Below are 27,300 nucleotides of genomic sequence, written 5' to 3'. Positions count from 1 at the left end.
GTGCATAGAAGCATCGCTAGTAAACTGTGTAGGATCCCAAATCAGATGGACCTGGTTTATTTCTGCTGGGCTAGACCAAGAAAAGTCTTCAGATCTCAGTATCAGGAATACAGAGGCCGATGGGAAGATTTCTGGCCAGTTTAACCTTAGCAACTCTGATTGCAGTATTCTGAACCACATCTTGTCAATGTCACTGCACAACTGGCCCAGAGACTAACTGAGAAGCTTTGGCTGATGCCTCATTGCAAGAGATAACTGACAAGAATTACACTGACAGGCTATTGTGAATCAGCTGAGACAAACAAAACTAAACACATGACAATACACAATATAGCTTTATTTTGCCTTGGCCAACAAACCCCATGGTAAGCAAACAGATCAATCCAAGGTATAGGCTTTAGATCTATTTCAAAGCTCTTCTCTGCTGCTACAAACACTCACCTTACACATCTGTTAAGGAGCCACTTGCTAAAAATTTTAAGGATAAACTTCCATTCCTCACATACTTGAATATTTGTAATATTGTCTCTAATTTTATAGAATTTCTCAAATACATCATCCCTTCTGCAGGGTGTAAAAGCTGATTTTGTTACAGGCCATGTCTTTCTTACTTATGGACAAGAAGGAGGAAAGAATACACCTTTGGAATTTAGTGAGATAATAGGCAAGTTTAACAGAAGCAATATAAAGTTACCAGTATGCCATTCCATACCTTCAACTAGACCAGCCCATAGAAAGCCATGCAAGTACAATAGAGAAAAATATACAAAGGCCACTCAAAAGGCATCTAAGGCCAGGTGCTGGCATCTCATGCCTGTAATCCTAGCTACTCAGAAGGCTGAGATCTGAAGGTTATAGATCAAATCTAGCCTGGGCAAGAAAGTCCGTGAGACTCATCTCCAATTAACCACCAGAAAAACTGGAAGTGGAGCTGTGGTTCAAAGTGGTAGAGCACTATCCTTGAGTGAAAGAGCTCAAGGATAGTGTTCAGGTCCTGACCAAAAAATAAAAATAAAATAAAAAGGGCAATTTAGGGACTAATTTAGTTCTACCAAAGATACTTCCCTGTCTTGATCTGAATCTGTCTCTACCTAGAAGAAGGAGAGGTGACTCTAGTAAGATAACAACTCTCATCAGATGAGAAAGAAGATAGCCAAGCAGAGAATCAAGGAGGCTGATAATCAAATCACAGTGTGGATTAAGTAAGCACCATACCATCAATTTCCAAAGAGTCTGCTCCTTAATGAAACTGGTAAAACCATTAATGAAATATTTCCTCTGATTCAAATTATGGCCATTCCAAATAATATGCCATCATTTCCTTCTAAAAATTATCAGCCTGGTGGCCAATGCTTCTAATCCCAGTACTCAGAAGGTTGAGACCAAAGAAAGGATGGAGCGTTCAAGGCCAGGCTGGGCTACAAAGCGAGATCATGTGTACACATGCACACACACGCACGCACACACACACACACACACTCATTCTAGCCCTGATTGCTCTTTAAGAAAAATTCTATTTTAAGAGTAGTTCTAAATTGGTATATAAATTTCACACTTACAAAGTTAAACTGTAAAAGGAAAATCTTCAGGGAGTTAATAAACACACATTAAGCTTCCTAGAATAACTCTAAATGCCTAAAGAGGATAGAGTTTAAGAATAGATAGACCAGGATGTAAAGCTCTTCATATCTGATAACACTAAAGGGAGACAGAAAGTAACATCACTCTTGTAAGGATATTAATGTTTCAGAAGATGGAAAAAGCTAACCATCAAGTGCACCAACCTGCAGCTGTAACCAAGCTTAATAATTTAGAAAAAGAGCTGGCAAGTCACATGACAATCCCTACAAGATATGTGCCTTCTGTATTCTCTTGGGCTGGAAATTTCCAAGAGAGCAAAAAGATATCTTCTCTCCCTCCTCTCTTTTTTCTTCTTTTCTCTCCCCTCCTCCCTCTCTCTCTCTTCTCCCTGCCGAATAAAAGAAGCCCAAGCAAATTTTGTAATTTAAGATGAAAACTGGTATCATTGTATTTAACATAATCTTTAAAAGGCATATAACTGCACACCAGGGGCTCATAGCTGCAATCCTAGCTACTTAGGAGGCTGAGATGGACAGGACTGCAATTCAAGACAAACCTTCAAGACCCCTTCTCAGTCAGTAGTTGGGTGTAGTAGAACACATCTGTCTTAGCTACATGGGATGCTGAAATCAGGAGTATCATGGTTCAAAGCCAGCCAGGACAGAAAAGTCTATGAGACTCCATCTCAACAGAATAAGCTGAACATGGTGGTGCATATTTGTCATCCTAACTACAACAGGAAGCATAAAACAAGTGGACCATGGCCCAGGTACAGGCCTGTGCAAAAAGCAAGGCTTTATCTAAAAGGTAACCAGTGCAAAATGGGCTGAAGTTATGGCTAGCAGTAGAGCACCTGCAACAATAAGTTTAAAGCCCAGTACCACCAAAACAAAATGTTTTAAGGCATATTCAGACTAAATGGAATCCAGCTACAAAGATCGCTGGATATGGTGACTCTTACCTGTAATCCTAACTATTCAAGAGCTTGAGATCTTAAGGATTGAGGTTCAAAGCCAGTCCATGTGGACAAACCTGAGACTCTTATCTTCAATTATCTACAATTATCTTCAAAAAATCAAAGTAGAGGTATGACTCAAGGGATAAAGTACCAGCCTTGAGTGGAAAAAACTGAGCAAGAGTTTGAGCCCCACTACTGGCACAAAAACAAAACATACATACATTAATATGTATGTGTCCCAGATATTTTTGAAAGTTCTTTACTCTCTTCCACACATTTAAAAGGCATAGTCAAATGTGACTTAATTTATGCCATGGTAATACTTAAAAATGTGTATAAATTCACAAACCAGTAAAAATGTCTTTGAAAAGACCGTGTGTCTTCCCTTTTTGGTTCAGAAAGTATGACTGCCATATTAACCAGCAATAAATTCATCTAAGCTTAAAGTTGAAAACAGTTCATCTGGTATATCTATTCTTTAAAATGGTATCCCAAATAGCTTATAATAAGCATCATGAAAACAGAAACACCAATCTGGAGGCTGACTTACAACTTACAATCTGGAAGGAGTAGGAGGGAGGGAACAATGAAAATGCCACACTTTGTTTATAGAAGAAGCCAGGTCCCATTGGAAGTTAATTCATCAATAAACACTTACCTAAAAATTGTAGGATCACCTAATTTTCTTCTCCCCATTAATGGTCTGTTAATTGTATATTTACTGCTGCTTTAAATTGACAGTATTCTTTAAAAAAAAAAAACAACAACAGGGAGAACACACTGGAAGTGTGGCTCAAGTGGTAGAGTGTGTGCTTAGCAAGTATAAAGCCCTAAGTTCGAAACCTCAGTTCTACCCACTCTACCCTCCTCAAAAAAAAAAAAAAAAAAAAAAAAAAGAGGGAGAATGTATCAGTTATCATTTTACTGCCTTAAGCTCCAAGTACAAACTTTTACATGTGTTCTGCAATGCTTATATCATAGGAAATACTTCTCATATTAAATGTGCACTGTTTAATCTACTCCGTGTTTTCTATCTCCTTAATGGACCAGACCCCAGGGAGGAAGGATCAAGCACATGCTTCCCTACTAATGAAAACAACTTCCAAGACACCAAACCCCAAATAAAAAGTTAAAGTTTAAAAATGCTAAGATAATTTAAAATTCATAGTATGCTCACACACACACACACACACACACACACACACACACACACACACACACACACACATCTTCCCTGGGCATGGGCTGGGGGGAGGGTGGCTGACTAGTTGTCTGTCCTGGGTAATTAGCAAGGCCTGATGTGTGTGTGTGTGTGTGTGTGTGTGTGTGTGTGTGTGTGTGTGTGTGTGTGTGTGTGTGTGTGTGTGTGTGTGTGTGTGTGTGTACATATAAATATGTATGTATGTGTGTATATTTGTATGTATATATCCATATATAGACAGAGAGGATGGGGGAAGCCTAAATCTCTCATTTTCTTCCACTGAAATTTACTAGTGAATAAACAAATTCTGGAATCCATACAATTAAAGCCACTCAGGAAAAACAAACAAGAACAAACTCCAGATATATGCAATACATGAATGAATCTCAAAGCAGTTAGCTATGTTAAATAAGCCAAACACAAAAGGCTATATAGAATATGATTTCACTCACATGAGGAAAACTCTTCAAGGGTGATAGAATGTTCCATCACTTGATTATGGTGACATACTATAATTTTACCTTTACATCATATATGTATATATATATATAAATATATATATATATGAATGAGACAGTATTTATCTTTCAAAGCTCATCAAACTGTACACTTAAATTTTGTGATCTGTCAAATCAATCAATTTGACTTTCAAAACAAAAAAAATAAAATAAAAAATTGAGGGTGATGTTGTTACAGCTTTGAATAAATATATTAGAAAAGGATGTTTTAATACAAACTAAATTGTTCAGTGGGGAAAAAAATCAGAATAAACTCACAGAAAGTGAGGATAAGAATATAATAAAAGAAAACAGCACAAATTAAGCCCAGTGCTAGTGGCTCCACACCTGTAATCCTAGCTTCTCAGGAAGCTGAGATCTGAGGAATGTGGTATGAAGCCAACTCAGGCAGGAAAGTCCATGGGACTCTTTATCAGCACTAAACTAGAAAAAAAGCCAGAAGTGATCTGTGACTCAAGTGGGAGAGCAATTTCCTTCAGCAGAAAGCTCAGGGACAGCTCCTAGGCACAGAGTTCAAGCCCCAGGATGGACACAAAATATAAAAAAATTTCAAAAAGTAAAAATGAAGAATATAAATTAATTAGAAAACTAAAGTTCAATATAAAGGTTTGACAAAACCAAAAGCTGGTTTGGGCTACACATTTGTTAAATACCTGGTAAGTTTGATTTAAGAAGGAAGAAGAACAGACCAACACTAGAAAGGAAAAGCAAAGTGCTATTTTTTTTTCCTTCAGTTTTCCATTTCTAGAGATCAAACCTAGCTAGGTAAGCTTTCTACCACAGAGTTATACTCAAAAATCCTTGGTACTACAAATTTTAAAATCTAAAACTTTAATGCCAATATATGAAAAACCTTAGACAAAACTAGAATTTCTATAGGGAGTAACCTACATTAATGTAGCACAAAACCAAATAAAACTATGTCTAAAAATTGGAACATAGCACCAAGTGAGACTTTGAAAAACATGTTCTCAATGCAGGAGCCACAGAGGATGAAACAATCTTTACAGACAGGGAAAACATGGTATTACTGAGAGCAAGGTGTTTTCTCTATAAGCAGGAAAAAGTAATGCCTAACTTCCAGCTCTGGTCATATACCCCACTACTAACCTAAATGAGTTCCTCCTGTGAGACAGGGGTCCAGAGAACCTGTGTGCACCCAGCCCCAGCCTCCTCATAATGCTAACTCTGCTGGCTGTTCTTGGTAAATCAGATAACAGAGACACCAGAATAGCCCTACACAGAGAAAAAAGAATCAAAGGATTGAAGAAAGAGCAAGCAAGCCAGGCATCAGTGGCTCACGCCTATAAAGCTGCTACTCAGGAGGCTGAGATCTGAGGATTGCAATTCAAAGCTAGCATAGGCAGGAAAGTCCATGAGACTCTTATCTCCAATTCAAGCCCGATGACCCAACCAAAAAAGGGAAGGGGAAAGGGAAGGGGAAGGGGAAGAGAAAGGGGAAGGGGAAGGGGAAGGGGAAGGGAAAGGGGAAGGAAAAGAAGAGCAAGCAGAAACCCTGCCAGTGCAACCCTGGTGATTCAAGGACCTGGCTACGGGATAATTATAGGAATAGTAACAAAAACTCAAACTCAGGCTTTAAAAAATGCATATTTAAAAATATGCCTCCCATATACGTTAATTTTATTTGTATTTCACCAAATCTTACAACTCAAATGATTAACCTGATTGTACAGATGGAGAATTTGAGGTCTGAAGAATTACATAATAAAATCTGTCTGAGGTTTCACAGTAAGTAAATGGCAGGGACTAAAATAAAATCTGGTTCTGTCTGAATCTGGAGGCGGCATTTTCAAAGAGACATCATCCAACACCTACTGTCAGGTGCTTCCCCACTCACTGCCCCAGAATGTGCAAAGACCCCAGCAAAGCCCAGAATGTGCAAAGACCCCAGCAAAGCCCATAGGCTAAGCAGAACTGCAATACAAGAGGATCTTGATGTAGATGCTTGCCCTGGTAACAAAAAGCAAGACAAGGCTTCTAAGTCTTACTCAAGCCAGATTATCACAATACTAAGGACAAGAGAATGTCTTTTTCCAGCTACAAAGTTGAAAATCTGCCAGGCACTGGTGGCTCACACTTGTAATCCTAGCTTATTCAGGAGGCTGAGATCTGAGGATCGCAATTCTAAGACAACTAGGCAGAAACGTCCCTGCAACTCCAATAACTACTCAGAAAAAGCCAGACATGGAACTGTATTTCAAGTGACAGGGCGCCAGCCTTGAACACTAAGAGGCTTAGGGACAGTGCCCAGACCCTGAGCTCAAGCCCCAGGACAGGCAAAAAACAAAAAACAATAAACAAAACAAAGCAAAAAACAATTGTTATCCAGGTTAGCGATGGTAGCTAACCTGCCAACTTTGTGAGACATAAGCAAAATTTCATGGGATAGAGTTCCTAGGGGACAACTTTTGGCTGAAAATTTAAAATGTAATTCTCTTCAGAGCTCCTCAACAATGATATGAACTATCTCCCAACTTGCAGAATTCTCCCTCTTCTCAGAAATGAACGAGCTGGGTGTTGACGGCTCATGCCTGTAATCCTACGACTCAGGAGACTGAGATCTGAGGATTGAGGTTCAAAGCGAGCCCAGGCAGGAAAGGCAGGAAGTCCCATGAGACTCGTATCTCTAATTAACCACCAGAAAACTGGAAGTGGTGCTGTGGCTCAAAGTGATAGAGCACTAGACTTGAGCAGAAAAGCTCAGGGACAGCACCCAGGCCCAGAGTTCAAGCCCCACGACAGACAAAAAAAAAAAAAAATCAGAGTGGCCAAGAAAACATAGAAGGCAGGTGACCCTGTTGGAGACAGCAGGAGTAGAGCACATGTCCTTTAAGTCGCCTTTAATCCTGAAGTGCTATTGCAGATGGGATTGAAATACCTCACTGAGAGGGCAGTGACTTCTAGGGATTCAAGGCATATGCTCATTTGTCACCTGCACTTCCTATGAAGCATGTGGAAGTGACCTTGGAAGAGGCCCTCCAAGAGCCCAAGGTGGCAAGATACTTCTTTGTAACTCCTAGGATCCATTTCTTAGGATCCATGTCTGAGTCAGTCTGTCTACAGGTGTGAAAATGTCTCCATGTAACTCCCTTTAAGATAAACATATTAATTAATTAATCACTTTAAAAAGTTGACATAAGTGTTGGAAAAAAGGCGGGGGGGGGGGAGAAGGAGGGGGGGAACCAGGCTCAGATCAACTAGTGCAGTTCACCAACAGAGCCGGGCTATGAAGGTTCTGAGACAAAGACGACATTCATATGCCATGTGGTTTTCTCAGAAAGCATATCTACACAGCAGGTTTCCCTGGCAATTTTGGATACACATGTCTTTTTATAGACTGCTATTCTTGGCCAGTTTTCTGAAAGTAAAAGAGTACAAGATCTCATTATACTATGAAGTACAAATGAATTCAGTCTCAACATAGTTTAAACCTGGCTTTACAGGAAAAATAAGAAGTTGAAACAAAAATAGTATGCCCAGTCAGGAACAATTTAGGACAGTCTTCTCAGCAGAAAGAGCTCAGCATGATTACCTCTGTAAAGACCCATTAACATGCAATGGTGTTTACCCTGGCTTGCTGCAGGCACACATGGCACCATTGGGCCAGAGATCTCAATACTAATGACAGTCTTCATTCATCCTTCTTCTAGCACAGGAGTATAGAAAGAAAAAAAGGTTAAAAGGAAAATAAGCATGGAGAGACCCAGAAAGACAGTAGGAAGAGTTTAAGAGCAGATTCTTGTGGTTCAATTTAAATCTTGGCTTAATTCATTTAATGCAAAATAAATAATAAAATAAAAGCAAATATGAAGCCCCAACCCCTAACTTCTCATGGACAAGATGAAAACCTAATTTACTAGATTAGGATGATCTAAATTCCCTCTGTCAAAAAGAGCCCCAAATACTAAATGCCAAATAAAAAACAGAATGAGTAAGCCAAACAAAATAATATAATGTAATGGACAATAATGTGACCATTAAAATTATATATATATGTAGATATATATATATAGTTGTACACATCCTGACTGTATAACCTATGCACATCAGCATTTCAGTAGTTGAGGTAGGAGTATTATGAGTTCAAGACCAACCTGGGTTCTATGTAGCTTTAGTGAGACTCCTGACTATAAACATCTTATTAAAAAAAAAAAGTCACTGGGCATCAGTGGTTCAAGCCTGTAATCCTTGATACTCAGCAGGCTAAGATCTGAGGTTTGTAGTCAAAGCCATCTCAGGCAGGAAAGTCCATAAGATTCTTATCTCCAATTAACCAGCAAAAAGCCTGGAAGTAGAGATGTGGCTCAAGTAGTAGAGTACCAGCCTTGAATGAAATAGCTAAGCAACAGTGCCCAGGCCCAGAGCTCAAGCCCCAGTTACCAGCACCAAAAAAAAAAAAAAAAAAAAAGGAAGGAAGGAAGGAAGGAAAAAAATGATCAAAATATGGTAAGTTAAAAAAATCAAGAACTATTATACATTCAAAATTGCTTCAGCAGTATAAAATAATACATTGAGTATGTAAATTATGATTATTGGTGAGGGGTGGTAGAATTATAAGAAACATTTTCTTTAGAAGCTTTCCTGCAACCTAAGCTTTCCACAATGGGCTTTTTAAAATTTATCTGCACTCGGGGCTGGGAAAGTGGCTTAGTGGTAGAGCGCTTGCCTTGCATGCCTGAGGCCCTGGGTTCGATTCCTCAGCACCACATAAGCAAAAAGAAAAAAGCCGGAAGTGGCATTGTGGCTCAAGTGGTAGAGCACTAGCCTTGAGCTGAAGAGCTGAGGGACAGCACCCAGGCCCAGAGTTCAGGCCCCACGTCCGGACCCCCCAAAAAAATTTATCTGCACATATACATATACATGTATAGATACTACTATATATATATATGTATATATATATATATATATATATAAGTATTAGGAAGAAAAAATAGCATTGTTAACACCCTAGAAGTTCAAACCAACACTAAAATAGAAGAAATATCATTTACTGTAAGCTGAGAATTGGCAGCACCTTCCTATAATACTAATTACTCAGGAGACTGAGACCTAGAGGATTGAGATTCGATGTCAGCGTAGGCAGACAGCCTGAGACTTACCAACTAACCAACAAAATGCCAGGTTGTAGGTGTACCATGAGCAAGCAAGCTGAGCAAGAGCATAAAGTCCTAGATCAATCCCCAGTACCAGCATACACCCAAACAAAAACAGTATTAAGTGCAGGCCAGGGACACCTAAATGTTTTACATACATTATGTCACGTGATACTCATTCCAGCCTCATAGTGTAATTTCGTCCATAGTCGACAGATACGAGAATAGATAGGTAACAGCGATGATCAGATGAGCTATGAATCCTACAGAATGACTCCAATGGAGTCATGAACAGAATATCACTGTGTATTCTACCTTGACCACGATTGCAAAACCCACCGCCCTACCTACAAGTGTGACTGAAAAACAAGCCTCAGTGCCAAAGTCTACTGTAAGAGGCACTAGAATAACTGAGGAGATGTGACTACAAAGGAGGACTTTACCAAGATCCTAAGATACTCAAGTTAAGTGACACGGACTAAAAAGCTCTCACTGAAGCTATAAACAGAACCTGTCACCAAGTATCATTGTGTTTGAAAACATGACAGCAAAACAAGTTCAATCCACTAAATGTCACAAGAGAAAGCCAGAGATAATTGTCCAAGATCTTAGTACCCACTTAGAGAATTGTCAAGAAAAAAAAAAAAAAAAAAAGATAAAGACACTACTACTAGCATTTTCCAGGAAGGAAGGAATTTGCTTCCCAAAACATCCTCCAGAAACAAAAGGCATGCACCACTAGGAAAAAAGAACACAAGAGAAAAATAAAAGGCATTGTATTTAATGCCAAATTATATAATCTGCACCTAGTCTCAGAGGCCCTCTTTACTTTTTTTTTTTTGATTGTTTCAATCCAGTACTGAAGGCCTTTTGGCTAGAAATAATCAATTTTGTTTGGCAAAAAGGTATTAAGACACAGAAGTACTCTGGATCAAATTCTGTAGAATCAGCCTATTTGAGATACATTAAGGTCACTGCCAAAACCAATATGGTGTTGTGTTCACAGTTCCTTTCTAGAGGCTTTTAAAACAGAAAAATACAGAAACTCAAGGTCTGAAGTAGAAACTTTTAGATACAGAAGAAGCTATGAGATTTGGTAATTGTACATTAACTGCTTATTTAAAAAAAAGAAAACACCTTGGTTGCTAGCAAAAGTGATTGATTACCTGTTAAGAAAAATATAAACCTAGATTGCTACCTTAGGCTGTACAGCAAGGCAAATTCCATATAGATTACATATTAAAAGAGAAAAAACAACAACGAAGGGTTAACATTTTTACAATCTCAGGATATGAAATTTTTTTCTAAACATGACATGGAAGTCCAGAAACCAAAAAGAAAAAGCTAATAAATTAAAATAGATAGTTTAAAACACTATATAAACATGGTTTCTGAGAAAACGTCTTTATCACATTTCTGAAAGGTTCATAATCTTGAAAATCATTAAGAAAAATGAAATTTCTATTGAAAAATAGCACCAAACAGAAATTCACATACCAAAAACAATAGAGAAATATGACAATATGTATAATTTCAAACTAAATAGTGTGACCTAATAATTCTACTCACAGGAAGTAATTCTATAGACTTGCTGTGCAAAGATGTTCATTAGAGAATTAATAGGATTATAATACGCTATACACTGTATCAAATTTTATAGATATTACATATTATTTATATAGTATCAAGCTATATATTATAAAATATGAACATAAATATTATAAAGCCTGGAGTCACCTAACAAGTCCATGAACTGAAGATTAGTCAAATCACAGGTCACAAGCAGCAATGTTTTCAGGGGCTTGCACAGGCAACAGCTCAACAAGCCAGTTAAAAAACCATTCACAGGAGGTAATGGGATTTGTGGCCCATTGAAGATCTCATACCCATTTCTGTGGTTGAAATTACAAAAAAATTCAGTGTCAGAGACCACCAACTAGCTCTCACCTGGCCCACCTTCTCCATCCCTCTGGGGTATGTATGTAATCTATAGGCCAGGAACAAGGGCTGCTTGCCAATTTTCTCTGTAAACAGCGTGAGGAATCCCTTTACACTGCATGCTGAATGCTCAATGGTTCTATCAAGTCCGAGTAACCACAAGAGCTCTCTGATATGGAGTCACAGACCCTGAGGACAGAACCAAACCTTAAAGATCATCTTGTCTGCCAGGAAGCTTCCTTCCAGACTGTTTAGGCTTACATAAAGAACTTAGTTGGGGAAAGAAGGGAAAGTGATGGAGAGGAATTCCTGTCGGAATTTTGATTTTCATAAGCAAAAATTGAATTGGGAGAAGAGGTTGTAAGAATGAAAACAGGTAAACTCCTGCATATCATGGGCCTTCCATTTAACTAAGCATATGGCTCATACTGAGACCGGGTGCCAGAGGCTCAAGCCTTTAAATCCTAGCTACTCAGGAAGCTGAGATCGGAGAATCGCAGTTTGAAGCCAGCTAGGCGATAAAATCCCCATGAGATTCTTATCTCCAGTTAACCACTCAAAATTCAGAAGTGGCACTGTGGCTCAGGGGGCTAACCTTGAGCACAAAAAAGCTTAGAGATAGTGCACAGCCCCTGCCTGAGTTCAAACCCCAAAACTGACAATTTAAAAACAAAACAAAACAAAAAACCCTCACATATTGACTAAAATACTAAGAACTTAGCACTATTTTTATATAAGTGATGAATTCATAGTACCACTGTGTTCCTTCAGCAATAAACTTCTGGACACTGACACCTTCCTTAACCAGGCTGGCTTGGATAAAAGTTGCCACAGATAATATGATACATTGTATATGGTATTTTTATTGCAAGATCTTAATTCATTCCATGAACTGTTTTAAATTAATCCTAGAATGGTTGTGGTTTATAATTACAGCTTCAGCGGCACTTCCAAAAGTGGAAAACTTCCACTTGAATCTGGAATGGATCGCTTCTTCCCAGTGTACAAGAATAACCTCATGCTTTGTCCTGCCTTATCTGGAGTCAGGGGGCTTGGGAGGGCTTAACCAGTTTCCTGACTTTACTTGATTTTAAACACCTTCCCTTAAGACATCCATATCTGTTGGCTTTGCCATGATTTTCCTACAAAAAGTAATTGGAAGTGCATCTATAGTGAACATGAGCTTGCCTTCTTCTAGTAGTTGCTCACCTTCAGACCCAAGGGTGGTGCAAAATTCAGAAGTACAGGCAGAAGCATGGGACAGCTGACTTGTAGCCAGTCCCCTGTTCTCTCTTCCACTCCTCCTTCTATACACACACACACACACACACACACACACACACACACACACACACACACACACACACACACACACACACACACACACACACACACACACACACTTATTTGAGCTATCTTACATTAACAACTGTATCACTAGGATTCAAACTAGTTGAAAAGAGTATCAGTGTAGGAACTGTTCAGGTATTAGTTTCCAGGGTCAAGGATAGAAGGAAAGCAATTTGATCAGAGAAAACAGTCTGCTGAGGTTTCAATCAGTATACTTAAACCTAAGAATAAGAAAATCACAACAGAATTGAGCTCATCTTAAATACTAAATAAAAGCTTCTGTATGTCAGGGATACAGCTTAGTAGTACAGCATTAACCTAGTATGAATAAAACCCCATATCTGATTCCCAGCATTGCAAAATAAATAAATGTTTCAAAGCAAACAATATTTGAGTTAGAAAATAGGAGCCGCAATGTCAGGACCATTAACAAAATGTAAAATTAAGAATTGGGTTTCCTCCTACCTCTCTTTTTTTGGGCAGCCTACCTTATTAACCTCTTTTCTTTTGCTGGTAGTTTATCTTTCTTCTCCTACCGTAAGTGCTATTCATATACAAAAAAATGCACCAAATGCTCATTCTGTTAGTCACAAGGCTAAGTGCTTTAAAAGCATTTTAAAACTTAATCTTCTCAGCTGGGCACCAGTGGCTCATGCCTATAATCCTAGCTATTAAGGAGGCTGAGATCTGAGGATCACGGTTCAAAGCCAGCCCAGGAAGGAACGTCTGTCCCTGAGACTCTTGTCTCCAATTAACTACCAGACAACTGGAGGTGGCCTCCATCCTCAGATCTCAGCCTTCTGAATAGCTAGGATTACAGGTATGAGCCAGTAGCACACACACTTCCTTAAACTTTTAAAGGGCAGGAAGAATACGTTACAAATACTAAGCATCGTTTGCATGCTATCTGTTTTAGGCTAATATAAATCCTATGATTAACTGATGGATGGATGGATGGATGGATGAATAGATGCTCCATTTTAAAGACCAACAAACAAAAACCAAGACAGCTAGAGGGCTTTTGAAGACCTTTTAATACCATCCTTGTCTGATGAAGAAGCAAGCCCTAGAAAGGCCTAGTTAAGGCCTCTAAACTGGTTACTGTCAGACCTGAGACCTGATTTCCAATGCACTGCAGAACCCACATATTAATAATACAGTAGGAATGCCTGGCTCTCTGCTAATGCTTAATATGTTTTGCCCAATTTCGATTTAGGGGATTCCTAACACTGCAGTTCCAATTCACGATTTAGACTAAGATTGTTCCAGTGAAGGGAGGGAATGATTTACATTTCATCAATCATATTAAGTCTAATTAACATGTTTCTACACACATAGATGAGCAGATATTAAAGAATGAAAATCTGAAAGGATTTGGAAAAGTCAGCAAAGAATACACAAGGGGTTCAAATGACATCCTGAGCACCTGTGCCTTGTGGCTATTTGCCAAGTGCTGGGCATATAGAGAAAGAAATACATGACTCCTGAATCAGACACAAGCTCCCCATCAGTGTATATATAAGTCCCTGTGCAGACCAGTGGTGTTATATAGAGAACAATAATGATCCTGATATCAAAATATTCGATTTAAAGCCTAACTCTACCACTTATTAATTGCATGTTGTGGACAAAGCATGTGATCTATTGTCTCTAAGCCTTGCTGCATAGACAGGAGTTCTATCATGCATCTTATGCATGACAGGAGAAGTAAGGTGGACAAGAAATTCTGAGACCTACACATACTAAGTCTAAGTACTCATGCTGTCTTATCCTTCCCTTCCTGATTTCTACAGCCTAGTCTAATGGCTGCAAGTACTCCTGCCAATAGGACATAAGCCCAGAAAATGAGCAACAAGTCAACATGAAGATTATGTAAAACAGGAAATGCATATCATTAATACTAAAAAAAAAAAAGTGCAAACTAACAGAGATGCCCATACTGATTAAACAACAGATAACAAGAGGATGAGATGAGAACTTCAGGAACAAGTGCCTAAATGAGACTGACAGGCCACACTAAGGCAGATAGCAGCAGAAAACACAAGTGCTTCCTGCAGCCTTTGTTAAGACTCCTCTGAAGCAGATACTTTTGTTTTCAGAGGTTATAATAGACCAAAACCAAGAGTGTGCTTAAAATAACAATGCCCTTTTTGTCAGTGTGACATTATCTCACAATGACATAACTATTCTAAACCCCAAGGTTATAAAGTAAATAGTAAAAGAACAAGCCAAGCACTAGTGGCTCACCCCTATAATCCTAGCTACTCAGGAGGCTGAGATCTGAGGATCACGGTTCAAAGCCAGCCCAGGCAGGAAAAGTCCTCAGGAGATCCTTATCTCCAATTAACCAGAAGTGGAGCTGTGGCTCAAAGTGTTAGAGTGCTAGCCTTGAGCAAAAAACAAGTTCAGGGACAACACTCAGGCCGAGTTCAAGCCCTGCAACTGACCAACAAAACAAACAAACAAACAAACCCAAGAGAGGTGACTGAAATTAAATTGCTCCAACCAAGGAAATTATTTACCTTACAAATGAATAAATGTGGGGCTGGGAAGGTGGCTCAGTGGTAGAGCACTTGCCTTGTATGCATGAGGCCCTGGGTTTGAGTTCCCAGCACCACATAAGCAAAAAGAAAAAAAGCCGGAAGTGGCACTGTGGCTCAAGTGGTAGAGCACTAGCCTTGAGCTGAAGAGCTGAGGGACAGACAGTGCCCAGGCCCAGAGTTCAGGCCCCATGACCGGACCCCCCCCCCAAAAAAAAAAAAAAAAGAATGAATAAACGCAAAGCCTGTGTGTCTGTAGTATACTCTGAAGAAGCATAGGGCTGGGGTGGGGGCGGGAGGGAGTGTGGGTGGGAAGGAACCAATGGGGAAAAAATTGAGTCAATAATACTCTTCTAACTTCATGAAATTCCCAGGAAGATACCCTGAAATCTGCTTTTCCTGATTAGTCTTCTGTCTACCACTATTACTTTTAAATGATTCATTTTCCTGGCCTGGAAAACAAATTAAGTACCTAGTCTGAGGCTCACAGCATTGTGCTGTGATTTTCACCTGAGAAAACACCCAAGAGTTAACAAAGCTAGGAACAACGTGGGGCTCTGGGTTCTAGACATGATTCTGGCATGAAGAGAGAAAAGTGTCTTTTAAACAGGTCTCTGGACTTCCATTTCTCCAGCTATAAAAAAGAACTAAAAACGCTACCTTGTTCCCTCCCAAGAATACTACAAGCATCACTGAATAAGGCAACAATATGTTTTTATTCTTATCTGAATTAAATATACCCATAACTGTATTAAATGCTAGTTATTAAGCAATGATAATATTTTTCTGTTTTTGGGGGGTGACTACCCTGGGCCTTGAATTCAGAGCCTAGGTACTGTCCCTGATTTTTTTTGGGGGGGGGGGGCCAGTCTTAGAAGAATTCAGGGCCTCGGACTATCCCTAAGCTTCTTTTACTCAAGGCTAGCACTGAACCATGTGAGCCACAGTGCCACTTCCAGCTTTTGCTGTTTAGTTAGAATTGAACCTGGGGCTTCATGCATGCTAGGTGAGCACTTCACTTAGCCACATTCCCAGCCCCTGAGATTCTTTTGCTCAGAGCTAGTACTCTTACCACTTGAGTCACAGATCCACTTCTAGCTTTTTTTTTTTTTTTTCTCCAGTCCTGGGGCTTGAATTCTGGGCCTGGGCCCTGTCCCTCAGCTCTTTAGCTCAAGGCTAGTGCTCTACCACTTGAGCCACAGCACCACTTCTGGTTTTCTGGTGGTTTATTGGTTTTTCTGTCCCAGCTGGCTTTGAACTGTGGTCCTCAGATCTCAGCCTCCTAAGTAGCTAGGATTACAGGCGTGAGCCACTGACGCCCAACCACTTCCAGCTTTTTGATGGTTAGAGATAAGACTCTCACAGACTTTCCTGCCTGGGATGGCTTCAAACCTTGACTCTTAGATCTCATCAGCTTCCTGAGGAGCTAGGATTACAAGTATGAGCCACTGGCACCAGGCAAGCAATAATAATAGTTCTACCAGCAAATAAAAACATACCAGAAGTCTGGACTTAACTGTTCCTTTGGCCTTTTCCTGCCTCTGGATTATTGGCCATTAGCAAAGAGATAATGACCTTTTTTTAAACAAAGGTGAAGTAAAATAATAAAATAAGTAATATTATTTTAATTCATAGTGGACCATAAACAGATACAAACAGCCTAATAATTATCTAACATAATTTTACCAGGATTCTGAAAATAAATTTGGTTCAAATAATCCAAGCTACATTTCATTTGATCCTTTCTCTAACCCTGTGGGAAAAGTAAGAAAGGTGGTATGATGTTTGATGTAATACAAGACCACAAATCTGAAATTCAAACCAAAGGGTCCAGAAAAGGCAGCTAGGGCTGGAACCCCTCTTCTGTTATAATGTGATGTTCACTGAATTGGTTGGTGTATGTCAGGAGATACCCCTATTCTCAAGAAAAGTCACTTCACATACTGCTCAAACTTCTAGGCTGGTGACCTGATATTACCACCCATTGTACACAGCTGGCCACCACTCTGTGCTAAGGATATTCTATAGCACACTGCACACAAGCAGTGAAAGGGCGGCACCTACTGACCAGAGCACTGTGTTGCGATGCAAGTGCTCAGCTTCACAATTTTAAAATGATCAGGAAACACCAACTGTTCATGCAGTGAGAGGGAGCTAGAAAGTGATACTGTACTGAACAGTGATATAAGGAGGGAAAGAGGGACTGGAAAGTCCCAAAGCTGACATGAATACTTTTGTAACCAATTTGCCAGCCGCAGTACTTTCCATTTCTTTTTGGGGAGCAGTTTCGGTTTTTTTGAGGGTTGTGGGGCTTGAACTCTGAGCCTTAATGCTGTCCCTGAGCTCTTCAGCTCAAGGTGAGTATTCTACCACTTGAGCTACAGCACACTCCTGGTTTTCTGGAGGCTAACTAGAGATAAGAGACCACAGATTTCCCTGCCCAGACTGCCTTTGAACTGCAATCCTCAAATCTCAGCCTCCTGAGTAGGTAGTATTATAGTTGTGAGCCACTGGCATCTGGCTTTAGAGCAGTTTTTAAATCAGTCCCTTTAGGAATGTGATTTCTTTGGGAAAGTATCTCTATTTTGATATAGGGGGAAGATTTATATAACTGAAACTGACTCAATGGACAATGTTTCAAGAAAGGAAGGGCAGGTGTAGGGAAAGAAGCTGGCATGCCTGAAGTACTTAATGCATTACCCCATTTAACTCTCCAAACTATCTATCCTTTAGGGTCTATTACACTCTATCCTTTAGGGTCAACCTCATATTCTCCCCATTTTGCAGATAAGGAAACTGAAGTCCTGAGAAACAACTTGTCTAAATATACCAAGAAGATGGCAGAAGGGATTCAAACACTAAAAGCTTGATTCTAGTGATCTTAACAGCCTGATGCAATGCCACTCAACTAAACCAGCATAACCCACTTCCATACAAAGTACTTCTAAACAAATATGAAATCTAACATTTGTCAGTCAGAAAAAAAAAACATGTACAGAACTACCCAAACTGTGTCATTTCCCTAAAAATACTATAAAAGGCCATCAACTAGCTTTTGCCTTCAAATCACCTCAATGCCTTTTCTCCCCATACTATCAGTTCATCAGTAATCAAACTCCAACAGCAAAACAAAGAAAGCAATGGAGATAAGAACCCCGACTTGCACTCAAGAATTGTCAGAGCTTGAAGACAGAGCTATCAAAGACAAAAGATGCTGATTTGTATTAGAAAAAGGTTCCATGTTATTTTTTTAAATTTCCTCTCAAAACCCCTTACAGCATAAGAAATACTACTTTCAGAGTTCTTTTTGTTTCTCTCTCTCTCTCTCTCTCTCTCTCTCTCTCTCTCTCTCTCTCTCTCTCTCTCTCTCTCTCTCTCTCTTTTGAAATAAAGTCTCAGTGTACAGCCATGGCTGGCTTTGAACTCTCTCCTCCTGCCTTTCAGAGTCCTAACAGAGATTCTCACTTTGGATGAGAGTAAGAAGGCTGACATAAGTCTTTTATTCTCACCTCTCACATCCAAGGAATGTGAATTACTGAACTGTCAAGAGCCCATATAAGAAAAAAAGGAGGGGAGGGGAAGCAAAGAAAAGCTATTGAATAAAGGATGTTTGACAGCTCAAAGAAAGTAGGAAGAGAAGCAAACAGGAGCACAGGGGTCTAAACCAGCTTTGGGGGCGGGGGGAGTGAGACATTATCCAAAAATACACAAAGCAGAAAGAACTGGGGACATAGCTCAAGTGGCAGAACACATATAAAGCAAGTACAAGGCTCTGTGTTTAAGCCCCAGTACTGTCCAGAGAGTGTTTAAACAAATCAGATAACTCAAATTCATGGCTATATTTGCAAGACTGCAGGTATGACTTGAGCAGTATAGCACTGACCTAGCAAGCACAATGCCCTGAGTTCAAACAAGCTCTGGGCTTGAGCATGGCTCAAAAGCCTGAGGCCCTGAGTTCAAAAGAAAGGAAAGAGAAGAGGGAGATTTACATTTACCTCAGCTGAAAATTAAACCTTTGCTTTCTAGGTTAATAACTAATTTATATATTTTAAATATTTCTCTGACTCCAGAACCTTCTCCTTTTGTTTTTTGTCAGTCATGGGGCCTGAACTCTGGGCCTGGGCACTGTCCCTCAGCTCTTCAGCTAAAGGTTAGCGCTCTACCATTTGAGCTACACCACTTCTGTCTATTTCTGCTTATGTGGTGCTGAAGAATCAAACCCAGGGCCTCATGCATGCAAGGCAAGCCTCTACCACTGAGCCACCTTCCCAGCCCTGGAACTTTCTTGATGAAGAACAAACTACTGAACTTACAGTTGTTTTTCTTTTCTGACTTCAAATTATGACATAAAGTAACTGAACAAATTTGGCCCTGATTGTAAAGGGATTCAAACTTTAAAATGTCAGGATTTGATTATAGCAATCAGTAACCCCAGACCCCAGGGACTGCACTTTTTAACACTAACTTGGCACCATCTTGATACCTGGGGCAGACTAATAATGCTTGGCCAAGAAATGGACTGCTTACTCTCTTATGACATATGATGTTATGATTACATTAGTTGTAGAGAATAGTTTATATAACCAGCAACAAATTGACAGAAAAATACTTCTACTCCTTGCTTTAAAAAAGGGGAGGAGGCATAGTATGTACACACCTCTAATTCCAGCTATTTAGTGAGCAGAGATTAGAAAGACCTCAGTTCAAGGCCATTCTGGGCACAAAGTGAATGAGACACCCGTCTTAACAAGTGCAGTGGTTAATGTCTATGGCCCCAGATACTAAGATATATAAATAGGAAAATTTCAGTCTAAGACAACTCTAAGAAAAATGTGAGACTCTATCCAGAAAGGAAAAAAAAGCCAAAGAAAAAAGATGGGAGATATTTATGTATTTAGTTACTGAGCCGGTCCTGCAACTCAGGGCCTGGGTACTGTCTTTGAGCTTTTTTGATCAAGGTTACTGCTCTACCATTTGAACCACAGTTTCACTTCTGACTTTTTGATGGTTAACTGGAGATAGAGTCTTATAGCCTTTATTGCTCAGGCTGGCTTCCACTATGATTCTCAGACCTCAGTGTCCTCAGGTATGGAAATACACTTTTTTTTTCTTTTTCTTTTTTGGTCAGTTGTGGGACTTGAACTGTGGGCCTGGGTGCTATCCCTGAGCTCTTCAGCTCAATGGCTAGTACTCTACCACTTGAGCCACAGTGCCACTTCTGGTTTTCTGGTGGTTAATTGGAGATAAGAGTCTCATGGACTTTCCTGCCAGGGCTAGCCTTGAACAGCGATCCTCAGACTTCAGCCTCCTGAGTAGCTAGGATCACAGGCGTGAGCCACTGGCCCTCTCCTATGTAATACTTTAAAAAATCATATTCTTCTAAATTGTAACCAATCTTATCAAGCAATGTATCTAAGTGTAGGGAAGCTATCAAGTTGATGGTGGAATCAAGTTTTCCAAGATTCTATTATGCTGAAAGTTTGAATTTTATCACTGGCAACAACTCCTCAGCTGTCTTAAGTTATAGGCTTATCTTTTCCAATTTTAGAAAACGTGTACTCTATAGAATTCTGAATAACCAGTTAGTATTTCTTTCAAGGAGAAATGATGCCCTGGAAAAAGCACTGGTTGATCTTATAGCTCAACTGCAAAGTGCTTTGCTTCAAGACAACCATGTATTTCAGTTACAGTAGAAGTGTTAGGTGCTAGTCTACCTTTTACCTATGTTCTAAAGTCAAAGGTTTATGTGAAAAGTTTTCCTATTTTCTAGCAACCTTGTTAACCTTGTGTTTTGAGTTTTGTCTCACTGAAACATCATCTCTCACTACCCTTTATTTTTGGTACTGGGAATAAACCCAAGGCCTTGTATGTACTAACTACATGCTCTACCAGTGAGATACACACCCTTAGCCTGAAATGTCTATTTTTTAAACTTGCATTTGTGTATGTACAAATTGTAAGGCTTGAACTAAGGGCCAAGGTGTTATCCCTGAGTTTTTGTGCTTAAGGCTAGCCCTCTACAGCTTGAGCTGTCACAGATTCACTGCTTTTTTTGGTGGTTAACTGGAGTCTCATGGACCTTCCTCCTTGGGCTGGCTTCAACTGTGATCTTCAGTTCTCAGATCCTAAGTAGCTAGGATTACAGATGTGAGTTACCAGCACCCAACTGAAATGTCAATTTTTGAGGAAATATTGATATTTTATATTTATATATTTTATATTACACACACACACACACAACTTCCTTTCTCCCTCCCTACACACACACACACACACACACACACACACACACACACACACACACACACACACACACACACACACACACACACACACACACACACACACACACACACACACACACACACACACACACACTTCCTTTCTCCCTCCCTCCAGTCCTGGGGTTTGAACTCAAGACCTGGGCACTGTTCGAGCCTCTTTGTGCTTAAGACTAGTGCATATCACTAGTGCTACCTCTGGCTTTTCCTCAATAGTAGCTAGGATTACAGACATAAGGCCACTGGTGCCTGGTTGAGGAAATATTTAAAATATTTAAATAAACTATTGTTTTCTCAATGATCCTTGAATTACCAATATTTTAGATATTTTTTTTCATGTAGGTTCACAACTTGGATCTCCTGAAGCAAACTGCATTAAAACTTAAGGCTTTTTGTGGCATTGGGAATGGTGAAATAAGAAGATCTGAGGTCTCATAAAAGTAATACTGCTCAAAAATATGATTTGATTATAGAGTTTTAGAGAACACTGCATTTTCAAGCACCTTTTCTCACTTTAAGTACTATATATCTTAAACATTAAAAGGAGTTTGGGTGTTTTTTTAACTTGGTAAATAAAGTAATTCAATTTTAGAAATGGGGTATTCAGTTTCAGATGAAAATTTGAAGCTTTGTCAGACATGAAATTCAGCCACTTTTGATTAAATTATTTCCTATTTGCCATTTTAGGCAAAAGGTTCATTTCTAAATAGCAACTGCATTCACAGGAAGAAAAAAAAAAGTTTCATTTTATCCTAATCAAATACTGCTTGTCTGGAATCAGAAAGTGTCTCCATGAGATGACTGAAAGAAATATGTTAGCTAGTCTGACACATCCTTCTTTAGTTAAAAGAGAAATTCAGGACTTTCTCCACTCAAAAGATTTCTAAAATAGGCGTGATTTATAGATGGAATAGTTTCCACAGTCTATGTACTTTGACATCTTCAATATGACATGAAACTCAAAAAGGAAAATAAACCCCTCTGTACAGTATCTTTACAATAAAATAAAATTTTAAAAAGGAAAATTAAAAAAGGAAAAATAATATTTTAATGAAATATGAACATGCTTACCTAATTTATAGTGGCCAATAGGAATGAAAGCAGAAACTTGTGAGAAGATATACTATAACCGTGAAAACCTTTTTTTGGCCTATCCTGGGTCTTGAACTCAGGGTTGGGTACTATCTCTGAGCTTCTTTTTGCTCAAGACTAGCACTCTACCACTTGAGCCACAGCACCACTTCAGGCTTTCAAACCCAGGGCTTCATGCATGCTAGACAAGCACTCTACCACTAAGCCAAATTCCCTGCCCCCTGTGAAAACTTTTTAGATCAGACTTTTGTGGGTTAGTCTCTAAGGAGACAGGTGCTCTCCTCATTACTGGGTGTTCTCACAGATTTTGCTTTAGTACAACTAGGACATGGTTTCCAGGCAAGGTTGACATTGATGGTCTAGGAACAAGATTCAAGACCAATTCTTTTTTTTTTTTTTTTGGCAGTCATGGGGCTTGAACTGTGGGCCTGGGCACTATCCCTCAGCTCTTCAGCTCAAGGCAAGCATTCTATCACTTGAGCCACAGAGCTACTTCCAGTTTTCTGGTGGTTTATGGGAGATAAGAATTTCACAGCCGGGCGCTGGTGGCTCACGCCTGTAATCCTAGCTACTCAGGAGGCTGAGATCTGAGGATTGCGGTTCAAAGCCAGCCCGGGCAAGAAAGACCGTGAGACTCCTATCTCCAATAAACCACCAGAAAACCAGAAGTGGCGCTGTAGCTCAAGTGGTAGAGCACTCGCCTTGAGCTGAAGAGCTGAGGGACAGTGCCCAGGCCCAGAGTTCAAGCCCCACGACCGACAAAAAAAAAAAAAAAAGTTTCACAGACTTTCTTGCCCGGGTTGGCTTTGAACCGTGATCCCCAGATTTCAGCCTCCTAAATAGCTAGGATTACAGGCATGAGCCCCCGGTGCTGGCTTATCATTTCAAATTCTTGTGGCATTAAGGTAAAGAGTATATATTAATTATTTCAATGTATAAAGGCATTTTTTAAATTTGATCTTTTGGACTATCTGATGTAGCAATTTGTGTATATCCTACTTCAATGTTCTTTCATTGACTAATACGGAATGCCTTTTTTTCAGGGGTGGTCATGGGCCTTGAACTCAGGGCCTGGGTGCTGTGGCTAACATTCTACTACTTTAAGCCAGTGCTCTTACTTTGAGCTACAGTTCCACTTTCCATTTTCTGGTAGTTAATTGGAGATAAGAGTCTCGCAGACTTTCCTATCCAGGCTGGCTTTGAACCACAATCCTTACATCTCAGCTCCTGAGTAGTTAGGATTACAGGCATGAAGGACCAGCACCTGGCAATATGAAATGCCTTTAAATGAGAGTTTAAAAACTTGAAATTCTTTTTTTTTTTTTTTTTGTCGGTCGTGGGGCTTGAACTCTGGGCCTGAGCACTGTCCCTCAGCTCTTCAGCTCAAGGCAAGCGCTCTACCACTTGAGCTACAGCGCCACTTCTGGTTTTCTGGTGGTTTATTGGAGATAGGAGTCTCACAGTCTCTCCTGCCCGGGCTGGCTTCGAACTGCAATCCTCAGATCTCAGCCTCCTGAGTAGCTAGGATTACAGGCGTGAGCCACCAGCGCCAGGCAAAACTTTTAATTCTGAAGGCAAAATTAGAATTTTACATAGCAGGGTGGATTGGCTCAGGATATATAATTTATAGAAAGAATCTCAATTTCAATGCCTGCAAGTGCCAGTCAGGTAAGACTGGAAAAATGAAGTAGGCTAAATAATATGGAAAACTGAAGAGGCAACACCTCCTTCCCCCCCCCCCCAAAAAAAATTCTAGAATCAGTGGCTTAAGTGGTAGAATGCTAAACATGAACATTAAAAAAACAAACAAAACAACTCAGGGACAGTGCCAGGTCCTGAGTTCAAACCCCAGGACCAGCACAGAAAAAAATGTTACATAAATACACTCCTCACTCTCCTTTTCCCTCTCTCCTCCCTCTCCGTTCCCTCCCATGTCTTCTCCTATCTTACTTCCTTTTCACTTTATTCTTTCCACAATACTGACCACAATGTGACACACTATTTATTTTCTATGAAGGATGGGCTTTTGCTATGTGTTCTGCTTACTTCTATATCCCTACAACAGTGTTGAGTACAAGATGGCATTCAAAGAACAGTGAGTAAATGAACAGATGAATGAACAGACCATACAGCAAATGAACCTGGGCCCTGACATAGGGTTAGTGGCTAATCACCTAAATAAACACAAGCAAATAATTCCTCAAAAGATCTCTATCCTATATGATAGCCCTTTACAAAAGCACAAGTAAAGTCAGGAAAAATGTTATCATTTCCTTTATGGAAGTCAACAGGAGAGTGGAGAGCCCGGACTACAAAGACCTCCAGAAATCAAATATAGTAACTAACCTAAGTTTAAACACAAAATAAGTAAGGGAAAAAAAAGAGCTATGAAACTTCAGGATTTAAAAACATAAATTCTAAAAGGAAGTTTTTTTTAAAGAAATGTTCACAAAAGGAATATGAAGTCTTCTAGCTTACTTTTCCACCATTTTTCTATTGTCTCCAATTCATTAAATCCCAATGCACATTACTAAGTATATGTGGTTGAAGGAGAATGTTCCATAGTATAGGAAGAAAAACACACCCTGTTTCTCATAAGAAACTTTGGAATAATTTAAAATTTATCCTCTGAAAAGATTCAGAATAATCCTCTTAGCTAAAATCAGGAGAACAATTAGAAAAAACACTGAAGATACTACAAAGCAATGTCAACCTCCCTTTGATCTAATTCCTAAACATAAAGTTATAATTCTAAATAAACTATTAACGACAGTTGCATCTTCATTTGGTAACCATGTTATTTCTTTTACCATTAATTATTTTAAACTGAACAACAAAAAGAAAAAGGGCAGATAAAGGATTTTAACACAAAATTGATACCTCTCATCAGAGGCCCCTACAAGAGCAAACACCAAAAATATTGCTGTGTCTGGTCAGGCACTGGTGGTTCATACCTATAATCCTAGCTATTCAGAAGGCTGAGATCTGACTATCTTGTTTGGAAGCCAGCCCAGGCAGTAAAGTCTGTAAGACTCTTATCTTCAACAGACTACCAAAAGGCCAGAAGTAGAGTTGTGGTTCAAGTGTGAAGAGACCTAGCCTTGAGCAAAAAAGTTCAAGGACAGTTCAAGCCTCAGGACTGGCGCGCGCTGCACACACACACACACACACACACACACACACACACACACACACACACACACACACACACACACACACACACACACACACACTATCTATCTATCTATCTATCTATCTATCTATCTATCTATCTATCCATCGATCGTTGTCTCAAACTCATGAGGTCCTTGGCTCAGGAGCTGCTACTGAAGGTACTTACAGATAGATTAAACTAAAAAAATAAAATTAAAAAAAAGCAACAACATGCTTACTTGCTCAGGGCACTGTCATGAAATGACAGGATTGGATGGGTGATATTTCAAATAACTTCAGAAGACATAACCATTTAATTCTGCCATTACTCACAAACTCATAGTCTCCATCCTGTGGTATTTTCCATTCCGAAGAATTTTTTAGCGGGCCAGGTATACTCTTGCCAAAGCTGTTGATCTGATTTTCCTTTTCCTTTTGCTCAAAGTACTCAAGGAAAGATGGTTTTGCAGGCTGCATGGTTTCATCCCTTCCTGAAAACCAAGAAAAAATAAAAGGTGAAAAGAAATCTTACATTTTAGGTTAAGTTTAGTAAACAGATCTCCAGGGAGATAATCATCTCTTTATCAATAGGCCTTTCTGAGGTATCCTTCAGAAATTCAGAGAAACTTCAGAAAAATGCACAAATGTACAAATGCTCACTCAAAATATTTCTCATAGACCTGAATAAAATCTAAGGTACCCCCTGAAACATATGTGAAACCCAGGGTCTCTTTTTCTATACAGAAAGATGTGCACGCTCCAATAACTGAGTAAGCTGTGAATAATACATTTTTTAGTTTTCTGTAACAAATAATCCCTGTGTTATTTGGACTAAAAATAACTGAAAAGCAAACAAAAATATTTGTTTAGAACTGCCATACACACTTCTTTCTTTTTTCTTTTTGGGTCTGGTCGTGGGGCCTGAACTCTGGGCCTGGGCACTGTCCTTCAGCTCTTCAGCTCAAGGGTAGCGCTCTACCACTTGAGCCACAGCGCCACTTCCAGCTTTTCTTTTCTTTTTGCTTATGTGGTGCTGAGGAATCGAACCCAGGGCCCCAGGCATGCAAGGCAAGCGCTCTACCCCTGAGCGACCTTCCCAGCCCCACTTCTTTCTACCATAGGTAGTTAGGTGGATAATAGAGTGAGGTGCCTTTTCTTGATAAATTCAAGATCTAATTAAAAGAACAAGAAAAATATGTACACAAAAAAATTAAGAAATCACAATCTATCCACTCTGAAATACTATGTAATTGGGTTTTTTTGAGTTTTGTTTTTTTTTTCTGGTGCTAGGGGTCAAACCTAGACCTGGTATTTTGTAAACTAAAAAAACCTAGACCTGGTATTTTGTAAACTAAAAAAACCTAGACCTGGTATTTTGTAAACTAAAACACTAACTGTTGTTTATTGTTTTGTTTTGCGAGGGGGTATGTGTGGCATTGTTTGGTCATGAGGCTTGAACTCATGGGGCTTGAACTCAGATGCTGTCCCTAAGCTTTTTTGTTCAATACTAATGCTCTCCAACTTTGAGCCACAGCTCCACTTCTGGTTTTCTGGTGCCAAGGCTGGCTTCAAAC

At 39.5% G+C, this 27,300-nt stretch overlaps 1 protein-coding gene across 1 annotated transcript in view; it reads right to left on the bottom strand.

Moving 5' to 3' along the window:
• The window catches only part of Stk4 (serine/threonine kinase 4), a 79,706-nt gene that overhangs the window by 9,623 nt on the left and 42,783 nt on the right, over window positions 1-27,300 (bottom strand). Inside the window, exon 10 of the mRNA XM_069989835.1 lies at window positions 26,060-26,217. Coding sequence (XP_069845936.1) covers window positions 26,060-26,217 — 158 coding nt within the window. The remainder of the gene's footprint in view (window positions 1-26,059; window positions 26,218-27,300) is intronic.

This window comes from Dipodomys merriami, unplaced genomic scaffold, assembly GCF_024711535.1.
Source record: "Dipodomys merriami isolate MVZ:Mamm:240054 unplaced genomic scaffold, mDipMer1.0.p SCAF_39, whole genome shotgun sequence".
NCBI lineage: Eukaryota > Metazoa > Chordata > Mammalia > Rodentia > Heteromyidae > Dipodomys > Dipodomys merriami.
Note: the sequence above shows the minus strand (reverse complement) of the source record. Positions and strands in the feature narration are given on the sequence as shown.